This window comes from Euleptes europaea, chromosome 4 (assembly GCF_029931775.1).
Source record: "Euleptes europaea isolate rEulEur1 chromosome 4, rEulEur1.hap1, whole genome shotgun sequence".
Lineage (NCBI taxonomy): Eukaryota > Metazoa > Chordata > Lepidosauria > Squamata > Sphaerodactylidae > Euleptes > Euleptes europaea.
Window position 1 is genome coordinate 120,519,827 of NC_079315.1, and position 18,788 is coordinate 120,538,614.

At 48.5% G+C, this 18,788-nt stretch overlaps 1 protein-coding gene across 1 annotated transcript in view; it reads left to right on the forward strand.

Moving 5' to 3' along the window:
- Positions 1 to 18,788, forward strand: part of UBE2R2 (ubiquitin conjugating enzyme E2 R2) — a 77,088-nt gene extending 58,300 nt beyond the window's left edge. The window contains exons 2-5 of the mRNA XM_056848823.1: positions 7,401 to 7,487; positions 13,167 to 13,264; positions 16,860 to 16,994; positions 18,478 to 18,788. Coding sequence (XP_056704801.1) covers positions 7,401 to 7,487; positions 13,167 to 13,264; positions 16,860 to 16,994; positions 18,478 to 18,700 — 543 coding nt within the window. The 3' untranslated portion in view covers positions 18,701 to 18,788. The remainder of the gene's footprint in view (positions 1 to 7,400; positions 7,488 to 13,166; positions 13,265 to 16,859; positions 16,995 to 18,477) is intronic.

Here is an 18,788-nt window from a genome sequence, read left to right on the forward strand (position 1 = left end):
GCAAGGTAATGCTGGGAGGAAGTCCGTTTAAAAACTCGGGGTGGGGGGGGGAGAGAGACACATTCTCTCTCTCTTGCACAGATTGTGTGTGTGCACCCGCCCGCGCGTGAAGGAAAAACAAACGGCGTGTGAGGCTTTTCACTGTCGATTAATATTAATGAGGGGGGGGCTAGTTTTCCCCGTTCTTCTGAGTGGGCGTGGCTTTTCCTCAAGCTCACATAAAAAGGCGAGAAGGGGCGGAGCCCGGCAAGCGGCCTTGCCGGTGACAGAAAGGGGCGGGGCCGTCTGAGGCCCGCACGCGCCTGGTCTTCGGGCCGCGAGAAGATGGCAGTGGCAGCCACGGCCTTGGCGGTGTTGGGCGCCCGAGCGTCCGTGTCGGCGGCATCGCCGTTGCTTCGACTGGGCTGGGGGCGGAGGCGACGCCCCCGGGGTGGCCGCGAGGAGATGTGGGAGGAGGAGGCTGGCGGGCCCGGGTGCTGCTGCTGCGCCTGCCCACCGGGGCCCGGCTGGCTGGACAGCCTCGGCCGACGCCAGCAGCAGCAGCAGCCACCGCCACTCTGGTCTTCCTCGGGAGGAGAGCCGCCGACGCCCGCCCAAAGCGACCGAGGTGCTGCGCTGCGTGAGTGGGGAAGGCGCGCGTAACGTGTGGATGCGTGCATGGGGCCCTGCCTGCGTGTCTCTCTGTGTGCCCCTGTTGCGGGGACGGAGTTTGGAGATGGGCGGGGCGAGTGTTGGGCAGGGACCGAGGGGTGGGGGGGCAAGTGTAGAAGGGGCTGACGCATGTCTCGTGGCAGGGGCGGAGCTTAGAGCTGGGTGGGGCGAGTGTTGGGTAGGGACCGAGCCGTGGAGGAGGGGCTGCACGTGTGGAAGCGGCTGACGCGTGTCTTGTGGCGGTGTCTGCTGGGTTTTTTTTTCCATGTGTGGCAAGGGGGCGGGCTCTTCCTGGGTTGCGTTCACACCTGCACTCTCAGTCCACTGTCGATGCATTTTGCAGCTGGGTTTTACTGTGTGAAACTGCAAAATCCACTTGCAAATGATTGTTAAAGTGCATTGAATGTGGATTGAAAGTGCGTTATTCAGTAAATGTGAAATTGCCCTCTGTGTGCATGTGACTGTGCATGGAGTAGGGGTCCCTGTGGATGTGGGGGGGGGGAGGTAGGTGTGGATTTGCTGCATTGTGCAGAGGGTTGGGCTATAGTCTGGCCCCCAACAGTGTTTGAGGGACAGTGAACTGGCCCCCTGTTTAAAAAGTTTGAGGACCCCTGTTCTAGTGGGCACTGGGTGTGTGTGGGGGAGGTATCCTGCATTGTGAGTTTCCTGCATTGTGCAGGGTCCCTTCCAACTCTATGATTCTATGTTCCTTTAGCTGTTCCTCCTGCCCCACCTCTTGTGACAAGCCCCCCAAGCAGAGCAGGCAAAGGGGCCCATGGAAGCATCCATGGAGGAGGAGGGGATGTCGGCTGCCTTTGCCATTTCCTTGGAACTCTTAGAGGGTGGGCAGGCTCTCGGGGTTGCCCCCCGACTTGTCAGTTAGCCTCTGAGCTGATCCGTCTAATGCAGATCTCAGCCTTTGCTCCTGCCTTTTAAACCTTTGCTTCCTTCTTGCATTATTTCATCTGCGGGGTCCTCTGCGAACTGCATCAGCAGCCTGCTCTCTCCAGCATGCATGCAGACAGCCGACGAAGCTGTTCCAAAGGCCTGCCATGCCTCGAAGAACACCCCCCCCCCCCCGCTTTAGCTGTGGCGGTATTGCTGGGTGAATCCCTTTTTCTCTCTTGGCAGCCCGGGCGATGCGGGCACGGCGGTAACCTGTGCTGACAAAGCAGTGGGCATGAAAACCTGCCTGGCGAGGAGGAACATAGCTCTGGGGCGTGCAGACTGCCGACTGCCAAGGGAGGAGCTGTGTGCTCTCCTTCCTCACGTCTCCGCAGCCCTTGTAAACAGCTCCACAGTGGGCTGAGCTTGGAGTCCCTCCTTCCTTCGTTGGTGGCTGCCGGCTCTCCGCTAAACAGCTCCCGACACCCAGAGATGGAAAACGACATCATCGAACGCACTGGTGTGCGTTTCCTGGTGTTGGCGCTGGGCCTTGTTCTTTTTCAGACTGAGCTTACCCCTTGACCCATTTTGGCTGGAGCGTAGCCGGCAAACATCTGGTGGCCGCAGGGTGGCTGAACTGGGATCCAAACATGAAACTGCCTCCCTGCCTTCGTCGGGGTTGCGGGTTGTTAGTTGTCAGCTTGCCTTTAGAAATACAACCTGAAAACACCAGGAGGCTTTGCCTCTGGAGCTGAACTTTATTTCCTGCACACATGAAGCTGCCTTATACTGAATCAGACCCTTGGTCCATCAAAGTCAGTATTGTCTACTCAGACCGGCAGCGGCTCTCCGGGGTCTCAGGCAGAGGCCTTTCGCATAGCCTACTTGCCTGGTCCCTTTAGCTGGAGATGCCGGGGATTGAACCTGGGACCTTCTGCAGGCCAAGCAGAGGCTCTACCACTGAGCCACAGCCCCTCCCAAAGATTCAATAATAATAATAACTCCGTGCCATCTTACTATTCTGCCCTATATAGCTATAACTTCCCCCACCCATAGGCCTCTCCTGCCTAGCTGCAGATCTCCTATTAGCCACACACACACACACACACACTTTGGTCTCTCCGGTTAATTTAACAGTTGGTTTGTGGCTTAGAAGTAGAAGAAAAAGTGTTTTTTTATACCCCGCTTTTCTTTACCTTTAAGGAGTCTGAAACCGCCTTACAATCTCCTTCCCTTCTCCTCCCCACAACAGGCACCTTGTGAGGTGGGTGGGGCTGCAAGAGTTCAGAGAGAACTGTGACTACCACAAGGTCACCCAGCAGGCTTCATGTGGAGGAATGGGGAATTAAACCCGGTTCTCCAGATCAGAGCCCTGTCAGAGGAGAGTGACGAGGGTGATCAGGGCCTGGAGACCAAACCTTATAAGACAAAGCTGAGGCAGTTGGGAATGTTCAGTCTGGAGAAGAGGTTGAGGGGGCACAGGATTGCTCTCTTGAAGTATTTGAAGGGCTGTCGCTTTTAGATGAGGGCAGGGAGCTGTTCCTGTTGGCTGCAGAGGAGAGGACTCGCAAGAATGGGTTTAAATTGCGGACGGAAAGGTATCGACTGGATATTAGACAAAAAAGTTTTACATTAAGAATAGTTCAGCAGTGGAATGGGCTGCCTAGGCAGATGGTGTGATCTCCCCCTCTCTAGCAGTCTTCAAGCAGCAGCTGGGCAAACGCTTGTCAGGGATGCTCTAGGGCTAGGCTGATCCTGCATTGAGCAGGGGGTTGGACTAGATGGCCTGTGTGGCCCCTTCCAACTCTATGATTCTATATGGGAATTGATCTGTAGTCCACTGCAATGACTATTGTGGGTATCATCCGTTATCACAGCTATTATCTGCCTTTGCATTTTGATCCCGTTGCATTGATCATTGTTTGTCTTATGCTGTACGATATCATCCCCCCCCCCCCCGCCATCTACTCTGTAATCCCCCTTGAGTCTCATTAAGAAAGGCGGGCTATGAATACACTGCACTCATGCCCCATGTTTTTCCCTTCAGTGTTTCCTTTCAGGGCAGGTGAAAGAACAACATTCCTGTGCCATCTAGAGTTGGGGAGGGGCCATGGCTCAGTGGCAGAGCATCTGCTTGGCATGCAGAAGGTCCCAGGTTCAATTTCCGGTATCTCCAGTTAAAGGGACTAGGCAAGTGGGTGATGTGAAAGACCCTGAGACCCTGGAGGGCCGCTGCCGGTCTGAGTAGACAATACTGACTTTGATGGACCCAGGGTCCGGTTCAGTATAAGGCAGCTTCATGTGTTCGTGTGTTGACTTTACTGAAACAGGGCATCCAGTTCCCCCAGAAACTGGAGCCAGTGGGGAGAGTCCCTTGGATGGGAACACTACTTGACCCAATTTTTAGCTAGTTCCAGACTGCAATATTGACTTTTGATAAACACTGACTACTTTGTGCCCACCTGAGCCATTCAGCAAGCCCTACAATTCGGTCCAAAGGTCCATAGTTGTCGAGGTCAACAACCAGAGCCCCACATAGGCGGCTGCGCTTGGGATTGGGGACAGGGCACATGCTGGGGTCACGAGGCTGTCGCAGGGGGTGAAGTAAGAACATAAGAAAGGCCCTGCTGGATCAGACCAAGGTCCGTTAAGCCCAGCAGTCTGTTTACACAGTGGCCAACCAGGTGCCTCTAGGAAGCCCACAAACAAGACGACTGCAGCAGCAGCATCCTGCCTGTGTTCCACCGCACCTAATGTAATAGGCATGCTCCTCTGATCCTGGAGAGAATTGGTATGCATCATGACTAGGATCCATTTTTACTAGTAGCCATGAATAGCCCTCTCCTCCATGAACATGTCCACTCCACTCTTCAAGACTTCCAAGTTGGCAGCCATCGCCACATCCTGGGGCAGGGAGTCCCACAATTTAACTATGCGTTGTGTGAAGAAATACTTCCTTTTATCTGTTTTGAATCTCTCACCCTCCAGCTTCAGCAGATGACCACGCATTCAGGTATTATGAGAGAAGGAAAAAAGCTTCTCCCTGTCCACTCTCTCCAAACCATGCATAATGTAAATTTAGAGGCCCTCCTTTGCATGGGAATGCCACGCAGGCCAGGCGCTTGTGACTTGCTGTGGCCCATACGCCTACAGACTGCTCAAGTCACTGACTCTCGGTTTGGTCTGAACTGCCTCCGTTGCAAAATGTGACCCAGCACAGTGGCCGTTGGGTTGTTGGCTCTGAGAACAGTGGTTTTTGCTTTGTGTATTTCATAGAATCATAGAGCTGGAAGGGACCACAAGCGTCATCTACTCCAACCCCCTGCACAATGCAGGACACTCACAACTACCTCCCCCCCAAAACCCTCAGTGACCCCTACTCCATGCCCAGAAGATGGCCAAGGTGCCCTCCCTCTCATCATCTTCCTAAGGTTATAGAATCAGCATTGCTGACAGAGTGGCCATCTAACCATTTGTCAGCGTGATGTTTTTTTTTTAGCTCATTTTCTTTCCTAAAGAGTGTTCCTGGAAACTTCTTTCTTCGAGTCATTGCTTCTTTTCAGAAAAGCAGTGTATAAGTGTTTAAAATAATGAGCCTCTTCTCCTTTCTACAAAGAGGCTTTGTGAAGCATGAAAGAGGCAACTGATCCAACTTTGGCGCACATTTAGTGAATGACTACTAGAGATATGAAAGCCCGGGGGGGAAAAAACAACTGAAAAAATGCAGAGCAGCAAAACTTTATCTGAGCACCTTATCCAAATTTTACAGTGGAAAAATAGGGAAATGCCGGAGCAGTGCCAAAAATGCCTATGAATTTTTTTCTTCAGGGATTAGATGATTGAAATGCTCTTTAAAATGAAGTTTTATTTGAAATGTATAACATGAAAATGTTATATAAGGCAACTTACACCATTATGCAATGATGATTCCTATGTATGGTATAGACATATCCTTGGGACTGGTTTTGTTATTTAAATGTGAATACTGTTGGCAATGGGAGGGAAGGGGCATGGTATAGGCCAACTTCATCAGATCTCGGAAACTAAGCAGGATCAATACTTGGAAGGGAGACCACCAAGGAAGACTCTGCAGATGAAAGCAATAGCAAGCCACCTCTGCTTCTCACTTGCCTTGAAAGCCCCTTCCTGAGGTTTCTATAAATTGGCTGTGACTTGACATCACTTTACACAGACACACACATACACTGTTTGCAACAACTGTGTGTGTTAAGTGCCATCAAGTCGCAACCCTATGAATCACCTCCGAAATATCCTATTGTTGACAGCCTTGCTCAGGTTTTGCAAACTGAGGGCTGTGGCTTCCTTAATTGAGTCAATCCATCTCATGTTGGGTCTTCCTCTTTTCCTGCTGCCTTCAACTTTTTCTAGCTTTATTGTCTTTTCCAGTGAGTCTTGTCTTCTCATAACGTCACCTAAGTACAATAGCCTGAGTTTGGTCATTTTAGCTTCTAGGGAGAGTTTGATTTGATCTATATATTTTTGTCTTTTTGGAGGTCCACAGTATCTGTAAAACTCTCCTCCAACACCACATTTCAAAGGAATCTACTTTCTTCCTATCAGCTTTCTTCATTGTCCAACTTTCACACCCATGCATAGTAATGGAGAATACTATGGCATGAATTATCTTGATCTTGTTCTCCAGGGACACATCCTTACACTCAAGGATCATTTCTAGCTTCTTCATGGCTGCCCTTCCAAGTCTCAATCTCCTACTGATTTATCGGTTGCAGTCTCCCTTTTGGTTGATGATGGAGCCAAGGAATAGAAAGTCTTGAACAATTTCAGTTTCTTCATCATCAGCCTTAACGTTCTGTAATTCCTGAGTCGTCATTACTTTCGTCTTTTTGACGTTCAGCTGTAGTCCTGCTTTGGAGTTTTCTGGTGTCATCTGCATATCTCAGATTGTTAATATACCTTCCACCATTTTCACTGTACCTTCGTCTAAATTAAGTATTCTATCATGTTTGATAAATTAGAGCTCGGTATTTTTACTGTTATAAAATATAAGGTGGTATGCAAATATGTGAATGATCTTATCTGTTGTGATTATTTAAGACAGTTTCTTTGCAAATAATATCTTACACATTTTGTTTTATCATTTCAACTTTTATTTTCCTTCCTTCCAAATTGCAAAAATTAAGATATGTATGCTAGGATAGCATAGGGTACAGCAGTTTGCTACTCGTTCTCAGTATTGGGTATATATGCAGGTTTTCTTTTAGAAGGCATTTACATTTTTAAAGTACGTAAGCATGCCAATTAGTACAGTTTTATATGGTAATAAGTTATAAATTATGCAGTTTGATAAAGCAGCAAAATAAGTTAGCATTTATATGAAACTCTATTCCGTACATTTTGTGTTGTCTTCAGGGAAAAAATGGGGGAAGGAAATAGTGATTTTTTGTGGCTTCAGAATTTTCAGAAACATTACCTTTCTGTCTAGAATACATTGCAAACTTGACCACTGCTTCTCCTCCCCATTACCAAATCATTTAGGAACAAATTAAATAGCGCTGGTCCTAATACCAATCCTTGGTATAGATACCCCACTGCTCACTTGCCTCTGTTACGAGAACTGTCCATTTATTTCTGCTCTCTGCTTCCTGTCATTTAACCAATTTTTAATCCATGAAAGGACCCACCGCTCTCTTATCCCATGACTTCTAAGCTAACTGTGGAGCCCTTTAGACATATAATGTTGTTGGTATCACTTTTATCCATGTGCTTGTCAAGCAGGACTTCCGTTTGCAGACGCTGTGCTGATTTTCCTCAGCAGGCTTTGTTCTTCCATGTGCTTGAATAATTCTGTGTCTAACCCTGGGATCTTGTTCTGTCTGTTTCAGGCTCATATTAAATTTCCTATGGACTACCCATATTCACCACCTACCTTCAGGTTCCTGACCAAAATGTGGCATCCCAACATTTATGAGGTAAAAGTGTGTGTCTCTTTGTGTCTGCATATTTTTGGATAGCGTGAGGTAACTTACTTAACCGTTGCATCCCAAATCACAAGCTCTACGGCAGACCGACAAGAATGACCCAAACAGTGTGCAGGTTTTTGGATTCCCCCAGGACTTCTGGAAAAGGAAACCAAACCAGAAGGTGGGATAAGAGAGGGACATTTCAAACCATGACCTTGAAGCTTTTTGTCTGCATGTTGCATGACAGTCGGGTTTTGGGTTTTTGTTAGGACCAACACAGCTACCTGGCATCATGCTGTAACCCACACTTTGCACACAGACACACCCTGACATTATCTGTTTCCACCATCATGAAGTCTGGGGTGAGATTTCTGACTTCTGGATGAAGCAAAATTCCTCCAGACCTTGAGAAGTCTTGTGAGAGAGGCGAGTGGCTGAGTGGCAGAGCCTCTGCTTGGCGGGCAAAAGGCCCAAGGGTCAATCCTGGCATCTCCAGCTAAAGGGAGACCAGGCAGTAGGTGATGTGAAGGACCTTTGCCTGAGACCCTGGAGAGCTGCTGCCAGTCTGAGTAGACAATACTGACCTTGATGGACCGATGATCTGATTCAGTATAAGGCAGCTTCATGCATTGATGTATTATAGGGGAAGAGCTGTGGCTCATTGGTAGAACATCAGCTTGGCATGCAGAAGGTCCTAGGTTCAATCCCCGGTGTCTCCAGCTAAAGGTATCAGAGCTTGAGAAGGTGCAGAAAAGAGCAACCAAAATGATTAGGGATCTAGAGCAACTGTCCTATGGAGAGCGGTTAAGACGCTTAGGGCTGTTTAGCTTGGAAAGAGGGCGGCTGAGGGGAGACACGATAGAGGTCTATAAAATTATGTATGGTTTGGAGAGAGTGGACAGGGAGAAGCTTTTCTCCCTCTCCCATAATACTAAAACACGGGGTCATCTGCTAAAGCTGGAGGGTGAGAGATTCAAAACAGATAAATGGAAGTATTTTTTCACACAACGCATAGTTAAATTGTGGAACTCCCTGCCCCAGGATGTGGTGATGGCTGCCAGCTTGGAGGGCTTTAAGAGGGGAGTGGACATATTCATGGAGGAAAGGAGTATTCATGGCTATTAGTTAGAAGGGATACTAGACATGCTGCATACCTATTCTCTCTAGTATCAGAGGAGCATGCCTATTATTTTGGGTGCGGTGAAACACAGGCAGGCTGGTGCTGCTGCAGTCGTCTTATTTGTGGCTTCCTAGAGGCACCTGGTTGGCCACTGTGTGGCCACTGTGTGAACAGACTGCTGGACTTGATGGGCCTTGGTCTGATCCAGCAGGGCTTTTCTTATGTTCTTATAAGAACATAAGAAAGGCCCTGCTGGATCAGACCAAGGCCCATCAAGTCCAGCAGTCTGTTCTCACAGTGGCCAACCAGGTGGCTCCAGGAAGCCCACAAGCAAGATGACTACAGCAGCGTTATCCCGCCTGTATCCCACAGCACCTAATACAATAGGCATGCTCCAGGCAGTAGGTATTGTGAAAGGCCTGTGTTTGAAACTCTGAAGAGCCGCTACCAATCAGACTGAGATAGTACAGATCCTGGTGAACCGGCGGTCTGATTCAGTATGAGGCAGCTTCACGCAGAGCAAAGAACAGGCTTGGACCAGTGACTCAAACACAGCCAGGGCTTCTGCACTCTGAGTCTGCCTGGTTTTCACCCAGCCCTGTAAACGTGGCAGCGGATGCTGTCTCCCCCCTATAGCTTCAGGCCCCCCTGTTCCCACAGCACCTTGCTGGGTCCTTCCCAGCTGGGGAAACTGGGCAGAACACCACGGGTGCTGCTGCTGCAGCAGTTAGAATCATAGAGTTGGGACCACCAGGGTCATCTAGTCCAACCCCCTGCACAATGCAGGAAATTCCAAACTACCTTCCCCCCCACACATACACCCAGTGACCCTTACTCCATGCCCAGAAGATGGCCAAGGTGCCCTCCCTCTCATCATCTGCCTAACGTCCTAGTTTCAGCATTGCTGACAGACAGCCATCTAGCCTCTGCTTAAAAACCTCCAGGGAAGGAGAGCTGACCACTTCCCGAGGAAGCCTGTTCCATTTGGGTCTCAGAGCAGGCTTTGGGGCCTGTTGGGGCTCATCTCCGTTCCCTCTTTGGCTGCTCAGCCATGACAACTGCTCTTTCTCCTGGGCAAGGGGCAGGCGGGAGCTGCTGATCAAAGCAGCAGACTCAGAGGCGCTGCAGAACTGGAATTAATGAGCAACTCTCTCCTTCCCAGAGGCTGCGCCAGGCGTTTGGGACGGCTCAGGCTACCCTCGCTGTGGAGCCGAAGCTGCTTCATGCTGCAGTGTTTGTTTATGCTTCCAATTGGGGACACATCAGGAATGGGTTTGAATCGCTTGTGTGATGTTTTATGTTCTGATTATGTGGTATGCTGTCAGCTGCCTCAGGCAGGGTCCCTGGAGAGGCGTCATCGGCGTTTTCTAAAACACAGCTGGATTGGAGTCCAGTGGCACCTTAGAGACCAACAAGATTTTCAGGGTAAAATTCGAGATTCAGATCTGACGAAGGGAGCTTTGACTCTCAAAAGCTGACACCCTGAAAATCTTGTTGGTTTCTTAGCTGCTCCTGGACTCGATCTAGCCCTTCTACTGCAGACCAACATAGCTGCCCCCTGAAACTGTTTTCCAAAGAAATTTCCAAAGAAAACAACTCGGCACCATCCTCTATATGACAGCCCTTCAAATACTTCAAGTACTTGACAGCTTTTCAGGTACTTGAAGGGCTGTCACATGGAGGATGGTGCCGAGTTGTTTTCTGTTGCCCCGGAATGTCGGACCAGAACCAACGAGTTGAAATTAAATCAAAAGAGTTTCTGTGTAGAGATTAGGAAGAATTTTCTAACAGTTAGAGCGGTTCCTCAGTGGAACAGGTTCCCTTAGGAGGTGGTGAGCTCTCCTTCCCTGGAGGTTTTTAAGAAGAGGCTAGATGGCCATCTGTCAGCAAGGCTGATTCTATGACCTTAGGCAGATGATGAGAGGGAGGGCATCTTGGCCATCTTCTGGGCATGGAGTAGGGGTCACTGGGGGTGTGGTGGGGAGGTAGGTTGGAATTTCCTGCATTGTGCAGGGGGTTGGACTAGATGACCCTGGTGGTCCCTTCTAACTCTATGATTCTAAATCAACCTGTGAGGTAGGTTAGACTGGCCCAAGGTCACGCAGCTAGCTTCCATGGCAGCCTGGGGATTAAAAAAACAACGTTGCACTTACCTGTAACTGTTGTTCATCGAGTGGTCCTCTGTCACTAATCGGGGTGGCTTTGGCTTCCAGCCTGACTTGCTGTCCAGTTTATGTCTGCCCAGCGTCTTCAGTCCTTTCTGGGCACTGTATAGAACAGCCCTTGGGTCAGGATGCCCACGTGCATGGGAGGTGGGGGGCTGAATTGTGTGTCTGCACCTCGTGAGCCTCCCCGTTGGCAGCACCCCCACCTTCGTGCTCATTAGAGGTGAAGGGCCCTGCTCAGCGTTTGGGCCTCGGTCGCTTGTGGTGCTCTCTGCAAATACCTGGGCAAAGGTGCAGAAAGGGAAAAGGTCAGCTGATGTTCCCTGGCGTAGGCCCAAAAGGGTCACTGTTGCCAATCCCTGGTGGGCAGAGGGAAGCCAAACCTGGAGAAGGTTGGGTGGAGAAGGCAAAATGACATAATAAAAAAATATTTTTATTTTAAGGTGCTTATATCAGGGTTAAAACATTAAAAATTCTGAAATTAGGTACAATGGCAACTCATAAAGATAGACTTAAACCACATACCATATGCGTTTTGGCAAAACAGGCCTTCATCAGTGGCCAAATAAACACCCATATAATGCACACACAAGTAATATAAGAGTTGGAAGGGACCACCAGGATCATCTAGTCCAACCCTCCTGCACAATGCAGTAAATTTACACTGCCAGTGACCCCTGTGCCATGCCCAGATGATGGCCAAGATGCCCTCCCTCTCATGATCTGCCTAAGGTCATAGAATCAGCATTGCTGACAGATGGCCATCTAACCTCTTCTTAAAAACCTCCAAGGAAGGAGAGCTCACCAACTCCCCAGGAAGCCTGTTCCACTGAGGAACCTAATGTCTAGACAGAAATGTCTAGATTTACAAATATATCAGCATATATTGATAGCTCTAAACAAGCCCAGACATGCATATAGGGTGCATTAATAAATTTCAAATTAGAAATCCCTCTAGAGTCTAGGTGGAATATCTGCAAGTTGTTCTACTCTGGGCTGTATGAGAGACTAATACAGCCCAGTGTAGAACAACTTGCAGGTATTCCACCTAGAGGGACTTCTAATTTGAAATTTATTAATGCACCCTATACTCATGCCTGGGCTTGTATAAAGCTATATATGCTGATACTTTTGTATATTACTTGTGTGTGCATTATATGGGTGTTTATTTGGCCTGTTTTGCCGAAATGCGTATGGTGTGTGGTTTAAGCCTATCAACCTTCTGAGTAGCCTTGTATTAGCATTTTTAATGTTTTTAACCCTGATATAAGCATCTTAAAATAAAAAAAAATTCTATTCTGTCATTTTACCTTCTCCACCCAATTTTGGGTACCCAGGTTTCGGTTTTTTAAGGTTGGCTTTCTTCCCCCCTTTTTTCGTTTATTGGGCAGAGGGAAACCAGCCACAAGCATCTGGGAGGAAGCGCCTGTTTGCTGCTCTGGAAATGTCCGGGGGCTGCCTGCCCCGTGTCCTTGTAGTAGATCAGGGAAACCTCTTTGGCACTGCTTCCAGTGGGAAGGCAGCACAGTTCTGTTGGGGGGGGGGACTGCCGAGCCAGAGCCCCTCTTGCCCCACTGGAGAGGCCTTTGGTGCAGCCGTCCGAAAGGTGCTCGTCTGAAAAGCTGACTTCCATTCCTGTCGTTTTTTGTTTCCTGGCATTGCTTGAACCTTTTTGCTGGCGGTTCCCCAGGACGTAGATTCCCTCTGGAATCCCACTGACTTATGGGGGGGGGGATTCTCTTTTGTTTGCTGCGAAGCCTCTAGGCCAGGAAGCAGGAATGGCCGTTTCTCACCCTTTTTCCCCTAAAAGCTCTGGCTCCCCCTGCTGGGGATCGTATGTCATCTCAGTGTCTCCCCCCCCCCCATTTACAAAAGAGGTGGAAATCATAAGCTAAGCATGTGGGTTTGGCCTTTGAGGCGCAAACCTTGAGTGTGCGAATAGGTAAAACTTTGGGACGAGTGTTTAAGTGTGACATTCTGACTTTCTCTCCCCACTCCTCCAGTGTTCACAGATGTTTAGTATGGGAATGTTCAGGGGGTCACCGTGTTGGTCTGCAGTAGGAGCTTGATTCGAATCCAGGGACACCGTGGAGACCAGCACGGTTTTCAGGGTATGAGCTTTTGAGAGTCTAGGCTCCCTTCATCAGATATCACGAAGAGAGCTTTGACTCTCAAAGCTCATACCTTCCCAAAAACATGTTGGTTCCTATTGGACTTGAATTGTGTATCCGGAAGAGCCCGATAAGGGAATGGGGAGTGGGGAAGAGGCTGGTGGGGGGGAGCGGCCACCTTCTGTATTCTCAGGGGCCACTCAAATGTCCCGATGGTGTTCCGGGTACCAGAAGCGTGTGTTTCTGCACAACTTGAGCTCCCCTCTGTCTTGGTTTTCTTTTCTTTGAACAGAATGGAGATGTATGTATTTCAATCCTTCACCCACCCGTAGATGACCCTCAGAGTGGAGAGCTGCCATCTGAAAGGTGGAACCCAACCCAGAATGTCAGGTAAGACGGCAGCGAGGCAAAGGGTCTCTGCAGGGATCTCCCTGGCATCGGCCCGTGCCTGCCTTTTCTCAGTTCTCCAGCCTGAGGTGAGAAGACCAACAGTTTATCGACTGGTACCCAACTTATGGTATGAAAATTATATTCAAGACTCACAATGTGTCCATGCATTTGTATATGTGAAAATCAATTCAGTAGTAACAAAGGTACATATCACATTTGTAATACAAGTCTTACAAATTAACACCTTTTAATCCAGACTAAATACAAAATAAGTGGAGGCTATATTGCTTTTTCTTTTATACAACACTACTTCGTGTATAATTTGGAGCAAATAATACACGAATACATTGTGAATGTCTTGAATGTTTCATACCATAAGGTGTGTGTGTGTGTGTGTGTGTGTGTGTGTGTGTGTGTGTTAAGTGCAATCAAGTCTCTTCTGACTCATGGCGACCCTATGAATCAACATCCTCCAAAATGTCCTATCCTTAACAGCCTTGCTCGGATCTTGCAAACTGAGGGCTGTGTCTTCCTTGATAGAGTCGATCCATCTCTTGTTGGGTCTTCCTCTTTTCCTTCTGCCCTCAACTTTTCCTAGCATGACTGTCTTTTCTAGTGGCTCTTGTCTTCTCATAAAGTGACCAAAGTACAATAGCCTCAGTTTAGTTGGGTGCCAGTTAATAAATTGTTTATCTTGCACATTTAGTACCTGACTCCCCCCATTATTATCACTGAGGTGAGAAGACAGCACACAAAAAAAAGGGGGGGGGAGAAACTCAACCAGATAAGGACAGGGAGCTTCAAAGGTTGAGCTGGAAACTATAAACTAAAAACAAAATAATAATATTTATTACAAGGTGTACACTATAAATTTGTTAAAAACACAGGGCCTGGTCCAGTATTGGTCATTTATATTGAAAACATATCAACTGTGTATGAGATTTTTGTAAGTGATGTTTTTATACATAGCCTGCATTCCAGGCCCTATTACACCTTGTAATAAATATGATTATTTTGTTACAGTTTATAGTTTCCAGTTCAACCTCAGAACAACCAGCCTCTCCAGTTAAATATTTATTTCTGTATTCGCTTACTCTAAAGTCCACCTTTTCCTCCAGCCCTAGCTGAACTTTTTAAACCCCTGAATTCAGCTCTGGCGCTCAAGCCTGGCCTGGCTTGGTGCTCAGCGCTGCTGTCGCCGGGAGTCTGACTGTGCCCTCCACTCCCTCAGGGTGGGTGGAGGGTGATCCCAGGGGTGCAAAGTCAAGTCTTTGTGTGGCCCTTGATCTGAAGGCTGCTTTAAAAATCCCTTTTTAAAAAATGGCCCGAAGAGACAAGTTAAAAGTCAGCCCTATGCAGCGGCTGCAGCGGTGCTGGTCACTGGGCCAAGACCTGCTTCCTTGCTGTCAGTGGAGCCTGATACCAGCACGGAACTTTTATTTTATTTATTTCTTTAACACGTTTTAATGCCACCTTTCCACTTGATCAGGGTCCACAAGGCGGCAAACATAAAAGCATTAAAACTTTTGAACAATTAAAAATACATTTTAAATTACAAAATAGAAAAAGAAGAGTTGGTTTTTATATGCCAACTTTCTCTTACTAATAAAGGCAGAATCAAACTGGCTTACAATCACTTTCCTTTCACCTCCCCACAACAGACACCCTGTGAGATAGGTGGGGCAGAGAGAGTGTGACTAGGCCAAGGTCACCCAGCTGGCTTCATGTATAAAAGTGGGGAAACCAAAACAGTTCACCAGATTAGCCTCCGCTGTTCATGTGGAGGAGTGAGGAATCAAGCCCGGTTCTCCAGATCAGAATCCACTGCTCTAAACCACCACTCTTAACCACTACACCATGCTGGCTCAAATAATTGAGTAGAGCACAGAAACACCTCTAGAACCAGGAAGGAGGGCCAGCAGCTGTTATTTGGGGGGTGGGGTATACCAAATGAAACAAAAAAAAGCCTTCCTTCACCTGCTGGTGAAAGACACTGACAGAAGGAGGCAGATCAGTCTCCCCGGGGAGGGGGGGAGAGTTCTGAAGTTTTGGTGCCACAACCAAGGAAGCCATGACGGTAAAACCATGTGGGTAGAATGTATTTGTGCGAAGCCTTCCACATCTCTCGGCTGGGGGCCCGTCTTCTCCAGCCCCCCTCCCCCTGGCTATGTATTCAGAATGGAGAGGCACTGAAGCCATGCGTGTGTGCAGGCTTCCTGTTTGGTGATAGCAGAACTGTGAGAAGCAGGAGGGTCATAGCGAAGTTGGGGGAGGGGGGAGGTTGGAAAGCATGCTGTGGTCTGGGGAGGGGGGGTCTGGCCGGTGTGTTGGCAAAAGCCTCTGTCATTGGTTCCAGTTCTGTGCAGCCTCTTGTTATTTTTTTGTGGGGGGGAGGGCTGGATTGTGGCCATGCTTTTCTCCTTTTTTAAAAAGATTTAATTTTGTTATAGGTATATAAAAACAAAATATAGGGGGGAAAGCCAAACACAAAAGAAAAGAGAAGTTAAAAGGCCATATCATGACAGCAGTTACAGTTGTGTCAGTTACATCAGAAAAAGATGCAAGAATATAAGACAATAATATTATAAACAATGCGCAATTAAAAAAATAGTTTTGAGCAGTATAGAATAGACCAGTGGTTCCCAAACTTTTTGGGCCACCGCCCACTTGGTTCCACAAACTCAACCCCAGTGCCCCTACCCTATTTTATAAAAAGCATTATTCAAAATAGGCGTTTGCATGACTCACTAAAGAAGATAACAATAAAATTTCAAAACAGTAACAATTAACTGCACATCTATTCAAAATCAAATTAAAACTTTTTAGTTGAAATGTATTCAACAAAACTGATTAACTAGATCCAGTGGTACCAGCTCTTCAAAGTCTGGGGAAAAATTCTGATAGTTTCCACCAAATTTGCCAGCATGGTGCCATAGCTGGATCTATTGTAAATTAGTGAACAACACAGTTGAAGGGGCCCACCTCTAGCACCCCCCTGATGCCCCTTGCCACTTAGTGCCCCCCTAGGTAATCCCACCCCCTCAGGGGAAGGTACTACCCACTTTGGGAACCACTGGAGTAGACTAATGATTGTGGCCATGCTTTTCAGTTGGCAGTGCGCCTTGTCCAAGAGACACGGAGCCATTCTCTGTTAGGACAGCTACCTAGCAGAAAGAGAGAGTGTGAGTGTGTGTGAGAGAGAGAAAGAGAGAGAATACTGAACATGAGTCAGCAGTGTGATGCCATAGCTAAAAAGGCAAATGCGATCTTGGACTGCATCAACAGAAGCAAAAGGCCCACCAAGAGAATCAGGCCTGAATGCTGCCTGCCTACCATGGCCGGTTCTCAGCCTCTTCATTGTGCAGAAGCTCTTCCCTAAACTTAACCAGGAAGGGGTGTTGAGAGAGGCTTCGGAGGGAGCACAAGGCGGGTGAGTCCACTGCCCCATCCCGCGTTAGGCTGAGGTGCCCCAGGCGAGCTCCTGGCTCCTCCTCGGGAGGCAGGCAGCTTGCCTTCCACCGCTTGGCCGACCGCTGACCCTGCCGGTACCCCAGTCCTTGACTCCCTTCTCATTGTGTTCCTTCCCCCCTGCCAGGACGATCCTATTGAGCGTAATCTCCTTGCTTAATGAACCCAACACCTTTTCTCCGGCGAATGTGGACGCTTCGGTCATGTTCAGGAAATGGAGAGACAGCAAAGGGAAAGACAAAGAGTACGCCGAGATCATTCGGTAAGTCCCAAAGAAGCACTGCCCTGGCTTCTCCTCCTGGGGGCGGGGTTAGAAGCAGCTCGCGAGCTGAGGTTTAGCCGTGTGCAGGGGTGGGGAGATGGCGGGGGTGTCAGCGCAAAGTTGGCCCCTTGGCCCACCGGGTTCCACACTGGTGTCTTGGATGGGCAGCAACTCCATATGGTCTCTTTCCAGCCGCTGCCTCTAGAGAGTCTTTTGATGGGAGAGACCAGGGACTTCCTCTGTGCCGGCTCACCAGATTAGCCTTCGCCGCTCCTGTGGAGGAGCGGGAAATCAAACCCGGTTCTCCAGATCAGACTCCACCGCTCCAAAACACCACTCTTAACCACTACACCACGCTGGCTCTCATTGTATTGTATCTCTGCGTCCCAACTCTCCTTTCTTTGCAACACCCCCTCCCAACTTCTGACTGGGAAATCAGGGTTCAGGGATCTCCATTCTGACTTGTGTCTGTCGAAGGGAGCTTTGACTCTGGGAAGCTTCTGCACTGAAAATCATGTTGGTCTCAAAGGTGCTACTAGCTGCAGTGAGATGGGGCTGTTTCCCTGCAGCAGTGCTGAACCGGAAACACTGGAACGGGTCCTTCTCAGGTGTAGTTACTATAAGGAGGATAGGGAGAGTGTTTTAATCAAAATTCTTGGCCCTCTTTTAAGAAAGAGTACTGGTTATCCTGAATCCATTAGAGTTGACATCCTTCTTAAGGATGAATTTTCTCAGGTAACAAAGTCAGTGGCCAAGTTTTGTAGAATAGTATTTAATTATAGGAAATCTAGATAGAAATGAAAAGTTGTAGAGGGGATTGATTGTTTACATTTATATTGTATAAAGGTAAAGGTCCCCTGTACAAGCACCGGGTCATTCCTGACCCATGGGGAGACGTCACATCCCGACGTTTTCTAGGCAGACTTTGTTTGTGGGGTGGTTTGCCAGTGCCTTCCCCAGTCATCTTCCCCTTACCCCCAGCAAGCTGGGTACTCATTTGACTGACCTCGGAAGGATGGAAGGCTGAGTGAACCTTGAGCTGGCTACCTGAACCCAACTTGGGATCGAACTCAGGTCGTGAGCAGAGCTTTTGACTGCAGTACTGCAGCTTAACACTCTGCGCCACGGGGCTCCTTATATTGTATACCAGTTTTTAAAGAGAGTAATATTTTGTATAGTGTTTTAACCAAAATGTATTGTTTTATACTGCCGGTTTGGGTAAGCCAATGTAACTGCAAACATATTATGTTTGGTCTAAGGACCGTAGTAATAATAATAAATCTAATAAATCTATGAGACAGGGCTGTGTTGGTAACCCCCCAAGCAGCTGCCCAGTCCCGCCTCTGTGCGCCTCTCCTGGACAGCTGCCCTTTCTCCCGAGACACCTGCCTGCTGGAAGACAGGCCCGGCCCATGTCCATTACTGTGGGGGGAACACAGCCCCCCTGCGAGTGAGGGACCCTCTCCTTTCCTCTCCCTTGCAGGAAACAAGTCCAGGCAACCAAGGCAGAAGCAGAAAAGGACGGCGTGAAGGTTCCCACCACGCTGGCGGAGTATTGCATCAAAACTAAAGTGCCTTCCAGTGACAACAGCTCAGATTTGCTTTATGACGACTTGTATGACGACGACATTGACGACGAAGACGAGGAGGAAGAGGAGGACGCCGATTGTTATGACGATGATGATTCCGGCAACGAGGAATCGTGACCTGCTCCCTCCGGCCCCTGTACTGCCCCTCCCGTTTGGCCAGAGGGGAGCAGCAGTAACCGAGTGACAGTTCAGCAAAAAAAATATA